This window comes from Bactrocera tryoni, chromosome 5 (assembly GCF_016617805.1).
Source record: "Bactrocera tryoni isolate S06 chromosome 5, CSIRO_BtryS06_freeze2, whole genome shotgun sequence".
Lineage (NCBI taxonomy): Eukaryota > Metazoa > Arthropoda > Insecta > Diptera > Tephritidae > Bactrocera > Bactrocera tryoni.
In genome coordinates, this window is record NC_052503.1 from 63,018,375 (window position 1) to 63,041,041 (window position 22,667).

General features: G+C 36.9%; 1 protein-coding gene across 2 annotated transcripts in view; it reads left to right on the forward strand.

The window, feature by feature from the left end:
* Positions 1 to 22,667, forward strand: part of LOC120777402 — a 235,534-nt gene that overhangs the window by 212,171 nt on the left and 696 nt on the right. For both annotated transcript variants that reach the window (XM_040108701.1, XM_040108700.1), the window contains 4 exons: positions 20,564 to 20,708; positions 20,951 to 21,064; positions 21,286 to 21,444; positions 21,530 to 22,020. In XM_040108701.1, the coding sequence (XP_039964635.1) occupies positions 20,564 to 20,708; positions 20,951 to 21,064; positions 21,286 to 21,444; positions 21,530 to 21,741 (630 nt within the window). In that variant the 3' untranslated portion in view covers positions 21,742 to 22,020. The remainder of the gene's footprint in view (positions 1 to 20,563; positions 20,709 to 20,950; positions 21,065 to 21,285; positions 21,445 to 21,529; positions 22,021 to 22,667) is intronic.

Sequence of the window (22,667 nt, forward strand, 5' to 3'; positions counted from 1 at the left end):
GACGAATGCGTGACAAAAGACGCTTCATAACACCAAGGTAAAACACAGCATAAATCGTTTGGCCAGATGGGACGAACTCTCTGTGTACAATACCCTCGGAATCGTAAAAACAAATCAGCATTGTCTTTATTTTTGACTTCTGAAGACGACCGACTTCTGATCGTCACAGAGGTCCTCACGACCTTCTTGGAATCGCTTAAACCACTCATGCACATTACTACGGGATAGGCACTGATCACCATACACTTTTTTCATCATTTGAAATGTTTCAGTAAACGTTTTCCCAAGTTTAAAACAAAATTTAATATTTGCTCTTTGCATTTTACGACCTATGACCAAAGGCTGCTGTCACTTTTTGATTGATAACATCGATTGTATGTAGTTATCCAATTGTCTTAAAATTTTTACGAAATGTCAACAAGAGATCAAACTTTTTATTTATATACCCACCAATAGGTGGCGCCACCAGAAACAGTTATATTTGAAAAGTTCTGTTTCTTTTGCGACAGACCTTGTATTTCTATATTACAGCTATTTAAGGTGATAAAAAAACAATTTCGTTATTTTTGTTTACGATTAGGATTGATCTTCTTGGAAAGTTTTCTCAATTCAACAAAATAGTGTTGCACATTACATTTGAAGCTTATCGGAGACCATTAATAATCTTCCCTTTTTTCAATACCAGCTGTGAAACTGAAAGTCAAGAATAGTTTTGGAAAATATGTTTATGTATGTAAGTCCTCAGCGTTAAGGGCCATTAAAATCTAACAAACATACTTTTAAGGATTGCCCTCACGTTAAAGTTTACTGAAGCAAACCGAACATAATAATATTCTTTATAATACTTTCAATGGCTATCCTAATGAGCGAAAAAATGTGATTTCAAAGCATCAAATTATTGTCAGAATGTATATACATTTTGTTTTTCTAAGGACTACCCTAATGTATAAGCCAGCTGCAACAAAAAATGTAAATGTGTTTCCTTACGGTTTGGCACAAGTTGCAAATTCTATTTTAATGTTATAGCAAATGCACAACAAACAAGAGCTAAGAGCAGCCAACAAGAACAACAACAAATAGTAGCGCCAGAAATAAATATAAAGCAACGAAATAGTAAAAAAACGTTAGCCAGCGCAACAAGCCGAAAATATTTCAAAAACATGTACGTGTGTGGGTGTTCTAAGAGCGTATTTGCCTTTTACTTAGTATTCAACATTAATCGTACCGTTATTTTTTGTGATTTTTATTTTCAATATTTTCGCTTTTGGGTTTCAAGGCTTTTGCTTTTCGTATGGCAAGCAGCGTGTGGTGCATACAATTGCAGCATTATTATTGTTGCTTTAATATTTTTATTTGCTGCCTTTTATTGTTGTTGTTGTTGTTGTTGGCATTGTAGCCTCGATTGTTGCCAGTGCTATTGCAAATTCGCCTTTGTTGCAAGTCAAAGCACAGAAGATTTAGGTTACGCGAACTTCTTGTTCGTCTGCCAGACTCACGGTCCTCCGTTAGTAATGCGTGTTTTGTAGGTCGGTTGGTGTCGCTGCACAGTGTTGTACACTGGGTAGAAATTTTATAAGAATATATGTAATTTTAAATTCCAAAGAGCTTGTATAAACATGTCTCTATTCGCCGAAATTTATAAAAAATTTAGTTTGCAAAACTCTTCTGAGCGGAAAGTGAACGAAAAAGGTACTCTTGCCTTTTTCCTCTCAATGTTGGCGCTCAATCTACTTGGTTCCTTATGATTGCTCAACAAATCGGAACTCTTTTCATTCCAGATTGACAAAGAATTCTTTCACTGTCTTATCCAAGATTTCAAGAACTTTTTGAATTGACCAAAGAACTACTTTGGTCCACAAATGAGCTCATGCATCAATTTACAATTCATTAACCAATCAATTTAACTATTAGCCCTGGTCTTTAAAAACTCTACCCTGCAGTATAATTTAAAAATAATTCTATAGATACTGGCTTACATCTCAAAGCCATGGGTAAAATAACTCAAGGCTCTCGTGCCAGCGCACAGTGACTTTAAGAACCGCAAACCGTCAAGCCAGAATTTTCAATAGGTTCCAAGTCAAATGCCCTTCTAGAGCTAGACCACAATTGCTTTAATCAAAATCCAAATAAGAGTAACTGATTTAAAAAAGATGTTTAGCTTGAACAGCGAACAAATTAAAAGCTTCTTTTTTTTTTGACGAGATATCTTCTCGAAATTTGGCATGGAAGGAACTTGTTGAGGCTATGCTACGTATTAGCATATAGCTGTCATACAAATTTATCATCAAAATCAAGTTCTGGTAAGGAATGTTTTGTATTTTGTATGAAGGGTATTACAACTTCCGAGCAAACCGAACATAATGAGAAGAGTTCTGAAAAGAGGAAACGAAACTATGTAATTTGGTTTATGAGGAAAAATACTTCATAAAAGTGATACTCCTTATAAAGGGTGAACCCTTTCGAAGTTCCCTACTTTTTTAAAGAATAACCACAGAAACTGCAAATCTAAAGGGAAGTATTTATTATAATTCGAAAAAGCATTCTTCGAAATTTATTTTAAAGTCTAACCTTGTGATATTACACGATATTAGTGGCCAATCGACCGGCCCAAAACGTAGAATTATCTGCTCACCGAAGTGTTCTCGCAATAAATATATTTATTGATGTAGTATATGGAAAGAGGCACCCTCTTATTTGAAGCAAATGTTAGTAATCATGGCGCGATAACGGTCGCCATTGACGGATACGTTCTCACCGGCATCATTTTTGAAGAAATATGGACCGATGATACCTTCGGTCCACAAACCACATCAAACCGTGTTTTTGTTGTTGTTGAAATGGCAGCTCTTGAAGCTTTTCAGGCTGCTCTTCGTTCCAAATATGCTAATTTTGCTTGTTTACATACCCGGCCAGAAATGGGCTTCAACACTGGCTCGAAAACGTTGTTTCAGTTCTTGCACAAGCTATATTTTGTACGCTTTCAATTTAAGATCACGACAAAAAATGTGCCAATGTCAGTCCATACCTCATTCCGAGATGCTATGAACGGCGCCACATAGACTCTTCACGGTCTTCGGGCAAACTCTCAGCTACGGCTATTATATTTTCCTCACTGCGTGCTGGACCTGGTCTATTCGGTCGAAAATTATCTAATAATGAATGCTGAGTCTCAATGTCCTGTTTTTGGTTATATGGGGGGTAAGTCTAGTTTTACTCAAATTTATCTATTTTAGGCTATGGGTAAAACACGCTAGCTCATTTTCATTAAGACAACTCACATATTGTCCGATATTTCCAGCACAAAGTTACCTGGAAGTTTAAAAATCTTTATATTAGGTATATGGAGACTAAATGAAGTATTGGTTCGATGCAATCCATTTTTAACATATAGGCATACCATTGTCAGAGAGATACTATCCCTGAATTACAATTATATACCGATTTTACTCATTTTCATAACGTGACATAGGAATATGAGAAGAATGCCGCTTACAAATTTTGCCGAAATCGGTTAGTCGGGTCTCGAGATATGGGACTTCATCAAAAAGTGGGCGGTACCACGCACATCGTCCAATTTTTACCTACGCCTTTTTAAAACCTTGTCATACCATCCCGGCGGCAAATTTTTACGTCTCTGGCTTCTTGAGTAATTGATTCATCGTGCTTTTAGTAGTTTTGAACAGTATCATTATACAAGGTGTGTTCCACAGTAAACATGAATCTACCTGAAACCTCCTGGTGGCGTCATCCATACGTCGACTGGTGCGTTAGAATCTGAAGGGAAGTTGTTGAGTTTTGAGTGTCAGTATGTTTGTGTTATCGAAACGTTTTGATTGTCTATCCCGTAGCAGAGTGCACTAGTGGTTTCAACGTTTTCAAATTGGTCGTAAGGATATAAATGACGATCAACATGTGGGCCAATCATAAGCCTTGATCACCGGAAGCACCATCGAAACTGTGCGTGAATTCATCAAAAATCAGCCGAAATCATCATTGAAATTCATGGAAATGGAATTGAACATCTCCAAAACATCGATTTAACGCATTTTGACCGAACATTAGGGCTTACGAAAGGTGTGTGAACGGTTTGTTCCGCACAAATTGACTGACGACCAAAAATTGCTCAGAATCTAACATTCAAAGGACATCATGTGACCGATTATTTGACCAAAAATCACATTTTAACCATTAACCACTCCCCGTATTCACCTGATATGATACCGTACGACGTCTTCCTTTTCGGAAAAATGCTTTTGCCCATGAAAGGAAAGCGTTACGCAGACGTAGAGGCCATTCAAAAGGCTTGCACCGGCATACAGGCGGCCATACCGGCCAACGAGCTAAAAGAGTCGGTCGACGTGGAAGCAGAAGGAGACAATTTTGACTAAAATTAATTGATTTTGCCGAAAAAAATATTTGTTCTGTTTTTTTTAAGTCCTGTTTACTTGGGAATGCACCTTGTATATGGAGTGAACGGGGTTTTCATCCAATTTCATTCACAATCGCTCTATCGGTACTCTACCTTAAGTAATATTAAAAAAAATTAATGAAGGCAAAATTTTGTCTGCAATGGTTCACATTGGTAATTTTCTCTCTGGCGGAGCACGCCGTGAAGCTTCGAGTATTTTCCAACAGGTCGCATCACACCCCAAGTAATTGGCATCTTGATACCAGTGTAGTTTGCAATTTAGCTTTCTTCGGGTACCATGGATATTACAAAGAAACTTGCAAAGGAGCAACAAACTACTTACTATCAGCAAAGAAGAAAGAAAAACAAGGGCAAGAAGAAGAGAGGGAGAGCGCTCTGTGCGCATCGAATTAGAAGTATGCGCTCTAACTCGGTGCAGCTTCTACCGGCGTGTAGGAAACAAGGAATCTGTGCTGTCTGTTGCTGTCAGCCCTTTGCTTCCATAGACAAAGCAGCAGCATTCTCACAGTATGAAAAATAACAAAAACAAAAAAAAATTGTGCAAGCATGCAAATGCCAACCGGCACTGCCACCTGATATTCCCTGAGATTATGCACCCGCAACTGCAGGCAGGCAGGTGGATAAGCCAGCTTGGGCCATATTCATATCAACTCCTACAAGCTGGCATTACACGCATGTACACATCAATCTTCCAGCAACAACAACAATAAAGCCATTACAGCGCTATCATGTAAACATGTGTAGCAAGTAAGTAGTATAGTCGTAACGATAACAATAACAACTAAGCGTTATTGTACAACAGTGAAGATGTGAAAACCGGCACAGAAACTTACCTACCATCTTGCATGTGATGTACAGCTATTGCAACAACAACAAGCATAATAGGTACAAATATCATCAGGTAATGCTGTCATCTGGCATGTATGGCATCCACAGGAGACAGAGTCATCACGGCGCTTTGATAGTTTTGTGCTACGTATATCAGCTCTGCGCCAACGACAAGAGCGGCTTAAGGAATCAAAACAAGAAATTTATATGGAGCTGAATGAAACCGGAGTTCAACTCGCGCAACTGAACTGGCCAGGAAGTGTACATCTCGCTTAGATTTGTATATTCTTCGACAAAGAAAGACTCTGAGCACTTCGCAGATACTGAAATCCCAAAATTTGTGTCGTGACACGGGTCTAAATTATGCCAAACCGCAGAAATTTTAGTTTATTTCACATGATCTAAGCCAAGTTGTTATCATTTTTCGGAAATTTTATAAATATCTAACAACCACATTCTGAGATTTTTTTTATACTCTCGCAACAAAGTTGCTAAGGAGAGTATTATAGTTTTGTTCACATAACGGTTGTTTGTAAGTCCTAAAACTAAAAGAGTCAGATATAGGGTTATATACATATACCAAAGTGATCAGGGTGACGAGTAGAGTTAAAATCCGGATATCTGTCTGTCCGTCCGTCCGTGTGTCCGTCCGTCCGTGCAAGCTGTAACTTGAGTAAAAATTGAGATATCATGATGAAACTTGATACACGCGCAATAAGAAGGTTAAGTTCTAAGATGGGCAAAATCGCCAAAAAATGGCCCACTGCCACGCCCACAAAATGGCGAAAACCGAAAGCCTATAAAGTGTCATAACTAAGCCATAAATAAAGATATTAAAGTGAAATTTGGCACAAAGGATCGCATTAAGGAGGTCATATTTGGACATAATTTTTTTGGAAAAGTGGGCGTGACCCCACCCTCTACTAAGTTTTTTGTACATATCTCGGAAACTACTTTAGCTATGTCAACCAAACTCTATAGAGTCGTTTCCTTCAGGCATTTCCATATACTGTTCAAAAATGGAAGAAATCGGATAATAACCACGCCCACCTCCCATACAAAGGTTATGTTGAAAATCACTAGAAGTGCGTTAACCGACTAACAAAAAAGTCAGAAACACTAAATTTTACGGAAGAAATTGCAGAAGGAAGCTGCACCCAGGCTTTTTTTTCAATTGAAAACGGGCGTGGCGTCGCCCACTTATGGACCAAAAACCATATCTCAGGAACTACTTCACCGATTTCAATGAAATTTGGTATGTAATATTTTCTTAACACCCTGATGACATGTACGAAATATGGGTGAAATCGGTTAACAATCACGCCTTCTTCCAATATAACGCTATTTTGAACTCCATCTGATGCCTTCTCTGTATAATACGAGTATATACATTAGGAACCAATGATGGTAGCGGAATAAAACTTTACAAAAATACGGTATTTGAAAAATATGTAAATGACGGATAATGAAATCTCGATTATCACTTTATCATGCGAGAGTATAAAATGTTCGGTGACACCCGAACTTAGCTCTTCCTTACTTGTTCGAAAATAGATTTATAATAAAGAAGTCACGATTTACCAAGCCTTCGAGTTCAGTTACAGAGTCGTTGTAATAAATCAAACATTAGATTGTAACTTTCGTGAAGGTACGCGCTGTTCTTATACACACAAATTATCTGTTTGAGGGAAAGAAATAACGATTACATATTTGCAATATTTCTGAGTCTAAAACCTTTGATTTTTCTTTCAAAAAAAAGGTACGGAGAAGTCTCTTCACCAGACAAGTAACACAGTTAAGGATTTTTTGTTCATCAGGGGTGGTATTTTGATGGCTTCGCAGATTGTGGTCGATAATTGATTCCTAGAGATATCGTAGACACTTTTTTAACCGCATGTACGTTCCAAAACATTTTATATTGTCTGACACTCTGTTTTGTAGCGTATATGTTCTGGACCGCGACAATTGAGGCCTAGTGAGTTCGGAAACACGTCTTTTTCGCATCAAAAATGGTTAAACGCCGCATTTAAGCGTACTTTAACGAAGTTCGAAGCATTCACAATTCTTGAATCCTTTATAAGGCTTCTAGCTCCAAGCTGATATCACAAGACTTGAATTTACGATTTCATTAATTTATCAACCAATTCGCTATACGAAACAGCCCGATTTCGCGATAACTCCAAGCTACACCTTTCTGGATTATTTCATAGCATAACAGAAAAGCATTACTTGCATGAAATTACAGAACACTGCGCGCGCGGGTGTAAGAAATGCATGTGTGCGAAACCGTTATCGCTTGCAAAATAATCTGCACAGTGTGGCATACATATAAATCTAGATGAGTATGCATATACAAACAGACATACATACTTAAAAATGTACATAAATGCACAAAACGTACATACATACATACTCTTACTTGCAACAGCAGTCAAGTTAGCGCTGCATAATAAATGCTGCATGCAGACTTTATTGTGCAGCAACCAGCCACCCCCACCGCATCATGTTTGTGCAATTTGTTGTTTTTGCATATCTTGCTATTGTTTTCAATTCATTCTTCTGCCGCGCGTTGCAAGCATAGCAGCAACATTTGTTGCATTTATTGTTGTTGTTGCAGCAGAAAAGTGGAAAATGCACAGCATAGCAGAGAATACAATGATGTATATATATCTACATATATGTGTGTTTGGTATGTATATATACAAGTATGTAGGTGTATGTGTGTTGGGGCACTACCATGCCAATGACGAATGACTCTCACCACGCCTGGCTGTGTAGTTATAAATGTAGAGCATTCAATTCCTTGCACACTTGCACATTCACATATATACATATGTATATACATATGGCTGTGTGCTGATAACCTCCCAGTGATTTGCAATGTTCGTATAACTTCAAAGGCGCCAACGTAGCTGACAATTTGTTGTCGCTCGCAAGATTGAAGGGGTGTGACTCAGCGCTGTGCGGATTTGAAATATTAACAGTAATCTTTATACCATTAGGTGCCCAACAGGATTTGCAATAATTGCTTACATACATACATACGCACATACTACTACGTCTATGATGAATATTTCTGAGTTGGAGGCGGAGGAGGCTTGGTTAGTAATAAGTCTTATTCTTACATGGTTCTCGAACTGCTAATAGAACAAGTGACTTATGCTAAGCAAGATAAATAACTGAAGTACTACGTTCCATTGCTTTATTTTTGGACTTGCCTTAATTTTGAAGTACAGACTTGTACATCCTCATTACAACCGAAACTTTTTTTCGGACACTCACAACTGAAAAGCATCATTCATCAGTTTCGGCGAGCTCCACTTCATTCGACGAAAATTTCTTCTTAGCGAGCATTATTTTGGGATCTGAAAACAGGAAATAATCATCAGTGACAGATCTGGAGAATACGGTGGATGCGGAAACATTTCGTGACATTTGCCATCGTTTTCACTGACTTGCGTTGCTGTACATACATACATTGTCTTGAATGCGGCCGTTTTTCGGTGGTATGGTACTGTTGATGGGTTTTCTTTTTCGAGGTAGTCAATAGAGATTACTCCATGCGCATGCCAAAATACCGACGCCATAACCTTACTTGCCGACAGTCGCGTGCTTTCACGCTTTAAAGCGGGTTCATCGCTGCAGTCCACTCGGATGAGTATCGATTGGACTTCGGAGAGGAGCCACGTTTTATCCATTGCCACATATGGACGCATAAACTCGAATAAAAATATTATTTTTATTTATTTCGTTTGAACATCTCAAAACACTGTTTCGAATCAGTAACTCGTCTGAGCTTCCCAACCAAAATATGAAAATATTCATGAGTCTTCATCTTTAGAGTATCTGGTATCTCAAAGAACTTCACTTTTGGGGTAATCCAAAATTATTTAGTGGAATTTTCTGATGTTTTGGTCAGTATCAAGTGATTTTCCTGTGGCAATATTCGGAAACTCGTCATCAAACAAAGCTTTTGCTTTAACTGTATTTCTTAATTTCCATTCAATCCATTTTTTTCACAATAACAAAAATTATATAATTCATAAACTAATGATCCGAAAGCTGTTTAATTCAAAACAAAATGTCACGCGCCTTTTGAATGTTAGGAGTGACTAAAAATCGTATGGATTTAAATGAAATATCAAATTTTGTACCGAAAAGTAATGATCAGCGAAAAGCAGTAATTTTTTGTTTCCATTTGAAGAAAAATAATGCAGCGTCTCATCGAATGCTTATCGAGGCATATAGTGATCATATTCTATCAGAATCAATATACCAAAGATGGTTTCAACAGCAGAGAAAATCATGGGTTAGTACGGGAAAATCATTGAGACTGCAAAACAGATCGATTTGGTAAGAAGACAACGCTCCGTGTTTGGTGGGACCAGAAGGTATATCATGATCTTCCAAAACCTGGTGAAACTGCTAATACTAAACGCTACAGACAACAAGTGATCAATTTTCACCATGGATTGAACAGAAAACGACCAGAGTTGGTCAGAAAATACGACAAATTAATTTTGTTACATGACATCATTGCAAGTTGCAGGAGTATAAAATGTTTTCTTGCAGCCAATCTTAGCCCTTGAGTAAAACTTGATATATTTCGATAAACTTGGTATGCGGGTTTCCTAGTAAAAAATTTAAGAGTTCGTAGATAGGTGTAATCGGACCACTGCCACACCCACAAATCGCCATTAACCGAAAACCCATGAAGGGCCATAATAAGCACTAAATGTAGATATACAGCTTTATATAATTTGATACAGAGGTTCGCAGAAGCAAAAGGCACCTGTGGACAAACATGTCTCCAGAATTACTACAGCTACTCTAACCAAATTTGTTCACCGCAAATATTATAAGAATTCCTACCGACGTCATGTTCAAAACTACTAAAAGCACAATAAATCAATAACAAATTACGCCAGAGACATTACATTTTACCTCCGAGATGGTATGATAGAGCTTTATAGGAGCCGGTGTGAAAATTAGACAATGGGCGTGGCACCGCCCACACTTTGAGTTATCTCAATGAAAATAAGAGTGCGTATTTTACTCGTAACAGTGTATCTTGGTGCCTAAAATAGTTAAATTTGAGTTAATACTTTACCTAGCCCCAAAGTAATATCAGGATTTTGGAACATCCGCCTGACTTTACTCTATATGATTGGTTGTTTAGTATGTGGTATTGAGAAAAATAGATGAAATCGGGTCGATACTACTACCTCAACTCCCATATACTAAATATAATGATTTTCGTTTTCCCAACAAATCTTATGCCGAATTTGTCTGTCAGTGTATGCGCTATATGTATTTCGATTTTTATACCCTGAACAGGGTATATTAAGTTTGTCACGAAGTTTGTAACACCCAGAACCCTATAAGGTATATAATAGGTTGTCAAAAAAGTCTTGCGGTATTTTCGCTAGTTGACGCTGAAAGCGCGTAGTTCTAGTTTTATTCGTCGCATCGGGTCATGCTATAACTTTTTGGAAAGCTCATTTCACGCGCTAACACGTGTTTGATTGATTGTGGTTTCTTTTAAGTCGTTCGTGAGTTATAGCGTCGCAAACATGGAGCAAAATAAAGAGAAAATACGGCATATTTTACAGTACTACTACGATAAAGGCAAAAATGCATCTCAAGCCGCCAATAAAATTTGTGCAGTTTATGGACCCGATACAGTTTACATTTCCATCGCACAACGATGGTTTCAACGTTTTCGTTCTGGTGTAGAGGTGGTCGAAGATGCGCCACGCTCCGGAAGGCTTGTCGTCGAAAATTGCGATAAAATCGCTGAATTGGTCGAAAGAGACCGGCATAATAGCAGCTGTTGCATCGGTCAAGAGCTGGGCATGAGTCATCAAAATTTCATTTCAATTTCAAAAAAAAAAATTCAATAAAAAGACCACAAGACTTTTTTGACAATCCATTATATAAATGATCAGTATGTCGAGCTGAGTCGATTTAGCCATGTCCGTCTGTCTGTCCCTCAGTTTTTAAGATATCGTTTTGAAATTTTGCAAACGTCATTTTCTCTTCAAGAAGCTGCTCATTTGTCGGAACTGCCGATATCGGACTACTATAACATATAGTTGCCATACAAACTGAACGATCGGAATCAAGTTCTTGTATGGGAAACTTTCACATTTCATAATGTATTTTCACAAAAGTTGGCACAGATTATTTTCTAAAGCAACAATGTAATCTCCGAAGAAATTGATCAGATCGGTTTACTATAGCATATAGCTTCCATACAAACTGAGCACATAGTTACTAACAGAAACGCACCTGTGAAGGGTATTTAGCTTCGGTGCAACCGAAGTTAACGTTTTTTCTTGTTTTGTTAACGTTTTACAACTTAAAGTATTTCCCTGGCTTAGATTCTTGCAAGTTGCAAGAGTTTAGAATATTCGGTTGCACCCGAACTTAGCACTTTCTAACTTGTTTAATTCTATTATTAATATTTTAATTTAAAAATTTTTTAAGAAAGCTATTTTAAGCTACTATTTTTTACCATTTTAATTCTCGGTTCTTGGTTTTTGTTTTTTTTTTTTTTTGACTTTGTCTCTCACTTTATGCCACTTGCATTTGGCGGCTTATTTATGATTCCGAGATCTCTGTAAATTCGCTGTCAACCGGTGATATATTCTGTGTTTGTATTATATTTGTTTTTGTTTTTTATTCTGTTTTTGCTTTTACATTGCGGTCGTTTAGCTTTGCCAACTAACACACGTACACATATAAAACTGCTTTTGTATTTCATTTATCTGCCAGCAAACGGCTATTTGTGGTTGTACATACTTTTATATGTGTATATTTTTAATACATATAAGCATATATGTATATTTGTGTGTGTGTATATAAGTGTTTATACGTGTGTGCCCATTTTATAATTAGAATTTTAAGCTGTTTATACACCCGTTATAGCCGCCACAAATGTCCACAGAGCTAAGCTCAACAGGCACAAAGGACGTGATGAGCGCACACACATCTATATGTATCGTGTATATTTTATATTTTATATTATATATATACTAGGATGTCCGTTTATCTCAAGACGAACTTTTTAAAAGCACAAAAGCTTCCACTGAAGTTTTAAATTTCGGCCTGAAAATGGAACCAACCTGCGAAATAACGGACACCCTTATATATATTGTATATGTATACAATATAATGTACATAATATATATATTCGATTTTTTTGCAAACGAACCGGGATATTACAGGTTTTGCCCTAAAACAGTATCCAGCACTTTATTTTAAATGTAAACCGTACCTTAAATATTATACTTTTCCCATATATTTTATTTAAGAATTTTTGACCCTTCCTAAAAATGCTGTATCTGCAGAGTAAAGAAATCTACAAATTTGAAAAAGTGATATTCTTATACAAAACTTTAAGTTCTGCAATACAAGTCTGTTGATTTTTTTCATAAATATATTCCTTCCAAATTTATACACTGTATTCATTGGGTACACCATGTCGTATGAACAAGGCAGAATGTTTAAAACACTTGTTTAACGCAAAATGTTCCATTTTATATACACGGAGCAAGAAATTGGATTTCATAGTTTTGTAGGAAATTTACTGCTCTATAAAAATGATCTGAAATGATTTTTTGATTAAGTTAAGCGTTTACGAGATATTCATCGTCAAACATCAATGTATATTAAGGTGGATCAAAAAAAAAAAAATTTTTTTTTCGTTTGGTACTCTGAAAAATAGATTCCTAGATACCTCTAAGAAAGCCTATAAGTTTCATCATTCATAATAATTTTTTTCATTGAGTTATAAAATTCATAAGAAATAAAAAATTTTCCCAAAAATAATCAAACTTTAACCGTTAATATCTTTTAAACGGTTGGGTTTACGAAAAAATCATAATAGACCTTTTTTGTAGAGCATTCAATTTCCTACAAAATCTAAGGAACAAGATATTTTTTCAAGTAGTTGGAAGCGAGATATAAATTTTTCTATCTGATAATAAGAAAAAATTAAAACTGTATGTAGAAGGACCTTCCCGTTACAATTAAAATCTCATATTTGGAGAGGCTTTCTTAGAGGTGTCTAGGAACCTATTTTTCCGAGTACCAAACGAAAAAAAAAATTTTTTTGAATCACTCTAATGTATATATATGTATATATAAGTATATATGAATCTATAAGTATATATGTTTCTATATATGAGTATTGGCGCTTGTGTTAAATATATCATGTCTCACAATTTTCTGTGTCACTGCTCTTTATCGCTGTGAGTGCCCATATAAACAGCCATACATAGTTTATACATATGTACACTCACACATTCCCCACTCACTCACTTCTCCTTTTATAATCTACCGCCTGTTACTCGCTTAAAGCCATCGCCGCAGTTCACTGACATCAGCGCCACAGTGTGTGCCATAAAAAAGGGTACATTTCTCTTTATATCGCCTGTCGCATTCCTATTTTACATATATATGTATGTGTGTTTGCTCTTCTGTAGCTGCTGATCCCCTTTATGGCTCTTATGACAGTCGCAGGCACGACGAGATTTTCTGATCCCAATTTGGCCCCTTTCATCTACTTGTCTGCGCTCGCAATTTCATTTAATACATGCTCTTTTTCCAGCAATTCTTCATTTTTTGTTTTAGTTTATCATTTTTTCTCTTTTGTTTTTATGCGCTTGTTTTTTTTTTTTGCTTTTTTTAACGTTTTGCTAGCTTTATGATGCTCGATGTATTATTACTACCTTTTGGCGCTGGCCAAGTTATATGTGTGAGACGTTTTTTGGTTCAAGGTTTTACCCCAGTACTTAATGCGTCCACATTCGATTCAATTTCTTTTGCTATTGTTCGCGAGGAACAATGACAGAGGGAGGGAGAAAGAGAGCTAGATCAAGAGAGTAAGGTAGGAAGACTGCATTAGAGAGCAACAGATAGACAAACTGTACTTTTTCTTACATATTTTTGCATATTACGCTTGTTTGTGTGTGCTTGTACGTATAACAATTGTGTAGCCCAAGCTTGTAAGCGCCCATGATTGCGAAACCCCCATTGACATGATTTAAAATGCGAACCCATCCACAAGAATGTAATAAAACAGGAAGAAATGATACACACAGTAGTTATAAAAGTGAAAGTCGAGCGGGACGACGGGTGGCGAAACGTTGAAAATCAATTTGTAAATTTAAAACAGCATTTTAGGCTGACAAACGCATACGAGTTACTTCATTTAATTTTTTTCAGCCATACACACACCAACGCACTACGTGAACGTGTAGGGCAGCACGTGAGCAGTTTAATCTGTTGCGCTTGGCAGACAGATACGAGCAGCGTCGCTCGGAATTACAATTTACACGAGTTTACTCAAATACATACTCGTACACACACATTTGAGGTTAGCTGTGTAGGCAAATTGTGCAAGCAACACTAGTAGGACTCCGCAATTAGGGTCAAGCAAGCCGGAAATTTCATTATAAAATGTCTTTTCATGATTTTGCTTTGCTCTTTACTTATGCATTGTCTCTTATTTGTATTCAGTTTTGTTTACTGTCATGCGCTCAATTTGCTTTTTTTGTGTTTTTAGTATAAACAGATCAATATTTACGCTAAGAATCGTAGAGCGTTGTGTATTTGCGCAAACATTGGACTTTTGTTGTGAAATTACCGTTCATTACAACTTGCATTGAAAGTTTATAATAGCAATTAATTAAGCTAACAATTTTTTATGAGAATAGCTGCTTTGAACTAGTTTCTACGCAGTTGTGGATTAAACATGAATAAAGAATAAGAAGAGAGAGAAGGAATTGCTTTAGAACAAAACAAAAGTGGAAAACCAAATTACTTAGTTATTATTTTCAATTGGCGTAAAAACATTTGAAAGTATATAAATTATCAAAATCTGAAAATATTATTCGTATTTTTAATACGAGGGCTGCTATATATATTCTGGCCTAGGCAATACTAAGTGTTGCCAGGTGCAATCTGACATTTCCATTGGAAAGTTTGACATTTTTTATGACATCACTCAGAACGTTTTGACATTTAATCGTGAATTGTTTTATTTACAGGGAATTAAAAAAATCATCTCGGCCAAAAAATGGAATTAACTCGTGAACATTTTCGTGCGATCATTTTTCACAACTTTCGACGTGGATTATCACGACACGAGTGCATCGATGAACTAAAATCTTTGTATGGCTATGAAGCACTGTCCTATAGCACTGTGAAAAACTGGTACAACGAATTCAATCGTTGCCGACGCTCACTCAAAGACGAATTCCGTGAAGGTCGTCCAAAAACAGCCATTGTGCCAGAAAACATCGATGCCGTACGTGAACTGATAATGCGAGACCGTCATGTAACATACCTTCAGATAGAGGCATGCCTATGCATTTCTCGCACCAGCATACATTCGATATTGCATGAACACCTGGCCGTAAAAAAGGTTTGTTCTCGTTGGATCCCGCACAATTTGACAATCGCTCAAAAAAAAGGCTCGTGTGGATTGGTGTAAAGAAATGCTGAAAAAATACGATCGCGGTGCTTCAAAAGACGTTTATAAGATCGTCACAGGTGACGAATCATGGATCTATGCGTATGAGCCCGAAACAAAACAGCAATCGACCGTGTGGGTCTTCCAAGACGAGCCAAATCCAACGAAAGTTGTTCGTGGAAGAAGCACTTCGAAGCAAATGGTCGCCTGTTTCTTCGGCAAAACTGGTCATGTGGCGACTGTTCCGCTTGAGCAACGTAGGACGGTCAATTCTGAGTGGTACACCACCATTTGTTTGCCTGAAGTCTTCGGAGAAATTCGAAAACGAACAAGAGAAGACGAATCATTGTGCACCATGACAATGCGAGCTCTCACACATCGGCTCAAACCAGCGCCTTTTTGACCGGCCAAAACGTCGAATTGATGGGTCATCCGCCGTACAGCCCTGACTTGGCACCCAATGACTTCTTTTTATTCCCACACATCAAGAAAATAATGCGTGGTCAACGATTTTCGTCGCCAGAAGATGCTGTTGAAGCATTCAAAAAACATTTTTTTTGAGTTGTCTCAATCGGAGTGGAAAAAGTGCTTCCAAAATTGGTTTGAGCGCATGCAAAAATGTATAAATCTTGATGGAAAATTTTTGAAAAACAATAAAACCATTTTCGTTGATAAATATTCCTATTTTCATTATTAGGCCAGAAATATATATAGCAGCCCTCGTAATAATTTTTGTCATTTGAAAGAACATTCTTTGGCATTTATTTCCTGAAGATTATCTCTATCAAATGTTCGAGCATTTCGACTGTTAATTTGCAAATGACATGCGTGATGTTTTGCGCCAAAGTCTGAATCGAAGCGGGATTGTCTGCATACACTTACCGAAATGTTCTCTCAATAAATCTCTTGATGCGATGTGTGGGCTGTGGCGCCGTCTTTTTGAAACCATATTTTGCCGAGATCACGAGTTTAAATTTCAGGCATTAAATAATCGGTTATAACGGTCTTCATTGCCGGTTGCGTTCTCACCAGCATCATTTTTGAAGAAATATGGACCGATGATTCCACCGGCACACAAACCACAGCAAACCGTTGTTTCTCTGGATAAAATGAGGCAATTTTGCTTGTTTACATACTCACTAAGCCAGAAATGTGCCTCATCGCTGAACACAATTTGGCACGAAAATATTGGATCTTCTTGGAGGTTTTCAAGACCCCATCGAGCAAATCGATGTCGCTTGGGAAGGTCATGCGGATTCTGTTGTTGCACATGCTGTATTTTGTACGTTTTCAATTTCAGATCTCAACGTAAAAAGCTCCAAGTCGTTCCATACGTCGGTCCGCGTTGCTGCGAACGGCGCCGAATCGACTATTCACGATCTGCGTACATTGTCAGCTACGGCTGCTATATTTTCCTCACTGCGTGCTGGACGTGGTCTATCGCATATTATTCAATAATTAATGTTGCGTCTCAAGGTGATGGTGTTGCGAATAATAAGCTCAGTAGGCCATAATTTGATCACAGCACGCGAAACACATTCTTTACGGAATGAGAATTTTCGTAATAAAGTTGAGCTCTTTTAAACAGTGGTCAGGCAAAGTCTTTGCATGATGAAGTGCCAAACAATACTGAACAAAAAAACATGACAGCTTGACACCACTTAGGCATGGTCTGTCAAAAAACAAAAAAAGTTACGCTACTTGGATCACCCGTTAATAGCTGGTATATAAATTTCAATAAGTAGTCAGCTTTTCGAGTCCAAAGTAACTCTAAGTAATAAAGAATCGATCTTAAATTTTTTTTTAGGGATTCATATCGACTCGCAAAGATCTTTAATCCCAGCAGATAACCTCTGCTAAATTTCGATTTATAGTTACTATAAAATAATACATAATTCCTATGGGCTTAGGTATTTTAAGAAAATAAACATCGATATGGCTGCATAATGAGCCTGATATTTACATGCCGCTCAGGCCTAACCCTTGACTTGTATCATTTGGACGGAGCTGTATCTACTATACTTGTATCAAGAACCATGAGTTGAAACACAATAAAAAAATGTATGTGTTCGATCTAGGCAATTATAATATATAGGGCAATTATAAATAAATTGTGCTCCTCAAGACAGCTTCAGATCACACACATTTATAGTGACTCATCAGAAGTACAGAAAGCTTGGTTGGGAGGTTATGTCTCGACCTTATAGGTCGAACCTACTACCAAGTTATTACTACCTATACACCTCTATGGCCAATGATTTTGCTGTGAAAAACTCGACTCAAGAAAAGTTTCAAAAAATTGACTGACCCAGATTTTATTAAAAGAGACAAGCGTTTTTATGTGAAACATTTTGAAATTACTGAATTATTTTCAAAGTGAAAACAGGTTATGGAACAGAGCTTATTAAACTTAAACTGGTTTAATCTAACTATGCTAAATTAAGCCTTCAATTTAATACAAACGTAATGGAGACCTTTTCACTAAACTTTATATATAAGAAAGTTCAAATAGCTCAGAGGAAGTTCAAAGCAAAACCAGCTCCAAGCATATTTTGTAATCAGCTTAGGATGGAGTAAGGGCTTATTTAGCTGGTAATCAATTTGCAAATAAATTTGTTTATTATTATGTCTGTATCGGTACATACTTATTTATTTATTATATGTAAAATAATTATTATTATACAGAATAAAAGTAGCACTAGCAGCCTCTGTAGCTCACAGCTTAATTATAAATGACTTAAATAATGAAGATGGAACCTTCCATGTAAGGATTATTTACAAGCAATATGTTTTTATGGACTAAAAATTATATGTTACAAATAAATTTAGAAAGGAAGGATAACTTAAATATACAAGGTGTGTTCCAAAGTAAACAGGAATCTATCGCCTCCTGGCGCCGCCATCTACAAGGTCTGTCGCAAAAGGAACAGAACTTTTTAAATATAACTGTTTCTGGTGGCGCCACCTATTGATGGGTATATGAAATAAAAAGTTTGATCTCTTGTTGACATTTCGTAAAAATTTTAAGACAATTGGATAACTACAATCGATGTTATCGATCAAAAAGTGACAGCAGCCTTTGGTCATCAGTCGTAAAATGCAAAGAGCAAATATTAAATTTTGTTTTAAGCTTGGGAAAACGTTTACTGAAACATTTCAAATTATGAAAAAAGTTTATGGTGATCAGTGTCTATTCCGTAGTAATGGGCATGAGTGGTTTAAGCGATTCCAAGAAGGTCGTGAGAACCTCTGTGACGACCAGAAGTCGGTCGTCTTCAGAAGTCAAAAATAAAGACAATGCTGATTTGTTTTTACGATTCCGAGGGTATTGTACAGCGAGAGTTCGACCACAATACCGTGAGGCAGGGTCCTGGGAACTGTTGCACGATAATACGCCGTGTCATCGGTCGACGCTTGTCACTGATTTTTTGACAAAAAACTCCATATTAACCATTAATCACTCACCCTACTCACCTGATCTGGCACCTTTTGATATTTACCTATTTGGAAAACTTCATTTGCCCATGAAAGGACACTGGTTTCAGGACATTTCAGCTATCCAAAAGGCGACGACCGATATTCTCAAGAGCATTCCGAAAAATGACCTTAAACACTCATTTGAAATGCTAATTGACCAGGCTAAGCGCTGTATCGAAGCACAAGGAAACTACTTTGAATAAAAAAATATAACTTCTGAAAATATAATTTTTTGTTGTTTTTTTAACAGTCCTGTTTCTTTTGCGACAGACCTTGTATATGTCGACTGGTGCGTTAGAATCTGCTAGCTGAGAATTTCATGGCATTTCATCGATTGGAAGTGAAGTTATTGCGTTTTAAGTGTCAGTATGTTTGTGTTATCGGTGCGAAAATGAGCTTCGATTAAAGAGCCAATATTAAATTTTGTTTCAAAATTGGTAAAACGTTTACCAAAACGTTTGAATTCATGAAACAAGTTTATGGCGATGATTGCCTATCCCATAGCAGAGTGCACGAGTGGTTTCAACGTTTTTAAAGTGGTCGTGAGGACATAAATGACGATCAACATGTGGGCCAATCATAAGCCTTGATCACCGGAAATTCCATCGAAATTGTGCGTGACTTCATCAAAAATCAGCCGAAATCATCATTGAAATTCTTGGAAATGAAATTGAACATCTCCAAAACATCGATTTATCGCATTTTGACCGCACATTTGGGCTTACGAAAGGTGTGTGCACGGTTTGTTCCGCACAAATTGACTGACGACCAAAATGGGAATGCGTTATTGACGTATGACCAAGTCGAAGGCGAACAAAGGTCTTTATGTTTTGGCAACGGCCTGATGGTGGATAAGCAGGTTATTTCCACTCCATGTTGCAGATGACGTAGTGGTGTTGCGCATTATTCCAAGCATTAATTTATGGCTTTTTGTTTTGAAGCGATTAGTCGAAAACAAGCAATGGTTGTTATATCAGTACATAATCATCATGAAATTTCCTAGTAACTAATTAACTTCAAACTTCGCTTTAAATCAGTTACGTAAAATAAAACAGCAATTTGGATATACATATTTCCTATTTTATTTATTATATTCGACTCTACTGCCTTGGGCATTGAGTACCTATGGTATAGTTTAAATGCATTAGATACTAAAATAAAAGACTACTTAATGCGACTTAGTATAGATATAATTTTTTGCATATGCCACGTCAGATTTTTCATAAATCTCTTAAACTATGAATAACAGCTTCATTACTATAATTTATTATATTACGCCACTTTCGAGTTCGTTTTACTCATTTTACTATGGATAATCTGTTAAAGCACACAATTTTTTAAATTTTCAGGTTGATATCTCCTGCCGCAATACCAAACAAACGGTCAGCTCTATATTGACACGCACAAACTTTGTCACACTCAAATATGTCACCGACAATTGGGGTACAGATGCGAATGGTTTCAAGCTGGTCATAACATCGGTGAAGGATCCAAGTGAGTACATACCTACACTTAGGCAACTTTTCTACGCAGACACTTAAAAGTTAAGCAAGTTTAAGAATGCAGTTTTAAATTAACTCGCAAAACTTGCTAATTGACTTTAAAGTTGAAGGGACAAACACTTTTCTTATTATAAACTGAACTTGATGCAAATTTCTCAGCTTATTTGCTAACGAATTTCTCTCTTTTCTATTTTCATTATATTTTGCGCTGTTTTTGCTTATGCAAATGAAAAGAACACACCTGCAATGATTTCACCTGTGCAGCGCGTGAGTTTTGCATAAGTCCGGATTTACTCTGCGATGGCATTAATCATTGTGGTGACAATTCTGATGAATCGGTGTGCCAAAGTAAGTATGAAATCAACACTGTGCGGGTGTGTTAGAAAAATAAGTTAGCTTCCCAATAATATATATAAGCTTTTACAATAATTTAGTCAGCATACTTGGGAAATTGAAATACTTGTATTTAAATGAGCAACAGCGTTACCTTTTGAATTTTACGAAGTTCAGTTATAGTCGTGCGAATGTAAGATCGTATTATAACAGCATTTCTATCCGCATAATTTCAGGCGAAACAGCTGCTACGGTCTTCGGTGTCGACATGACCTGGTTCGTGCTGATCGTGGTTGGAATAGTGCTGGTTTTAAGCGCCGTTATTGTCGGTATTTCGATATGCGTTTGCAGGCGGCAGGAAGAGTCAAATCTCAACCAGAATACCGCAATACAAAGTAAGCACACTCATAGCATTTATGGTATACACTCGAAAGTATGTAGTACCGAAATAATATTTTATATATTATAACTCACCTTTAGTGCATCACACCGCCGAAACGAATGGCTCATCGAAGCATTTACATTATCATCATGGCGGCACATTGTCGCGCGAACACACACAACTGCCCCCGACGTCGGGAAACTGGCATCACCCTGCGGGACCTTACGGGTACCACCGCATTCTACGCAACTTATCGAAGATGGCCACCAAAGTCCGTCCCATTTGGTGCTTAGCAAATTCCGTCAATTAGGTCAAGATCTTTCACATACAAATCCGGCCGCTGCCGCCGCCGCCGCTACGGCGGGACTCAATCAAACGAACATTTCAGTAGCTAATCAAAATGCCGCCGCCGCCGCAGCGGCTGCTGCAGCTGTTGGTGCTGCACAGAAGGATGAATGGTTCGTTTAGGTAGAGATCGAGGTTCGAGGCTGAACAAAAGCTTAAGTGAAGGGATCAATTAGACTACAGGAAAATGTTTTACTTAACAATTTTTTAATTGAAACAAGGATTTTGCATGGCATTAAATGAAGTAAGTACGTTTGAGCATACAAAATATTAAATCTTAAAAAACAGTTTGAGCTTTGGAAAGTGTAAGCTTCTTTAATAAATTTTCCTCCCAAAATATGTTTTCGGCAAATTATTTGAAAAATATGTATTAAAAAATATATATTATTTTATAATAAAGTGGAGAGTAAATTTAATTGACAGAATATACTAAAATTTAAATACATTTTGAAATATCAGAAGTTTGTGTTTGCGAACCAATGAAAGTTCGAAATTGGAACGTTGTTTATTAGTTTAAAGCTTTTCGAAACAAACTGTTTTGATTTAGAAGCTTGTTTATACGCAGTAGTTTAAAGCGATTTCGGGGTAATATAATTAGATGAGGTTATTTTAAAGCTTTCATAGATGAAAGTTCTTTCACATAAGAAGTTCAGAAAAAATATTATAAAAAAAGAAGACGGATCGAATAGCCTAGTATCTATTGCCAGCACAACAAGCGTTAAGCCAAAATTAAGAAATCGAATGTTATTTGAAAAGTCAGAAGTGTTTAAGCTATAAGAAAATTATATCTAGCTTACAAGATTTAATAAAAAGCTCTTTTAGCCTTCACAAATTCATAAATCTTCTATTAAGAGCTTTCGAAAAATTACTTTGTTAGATATATTATAATTA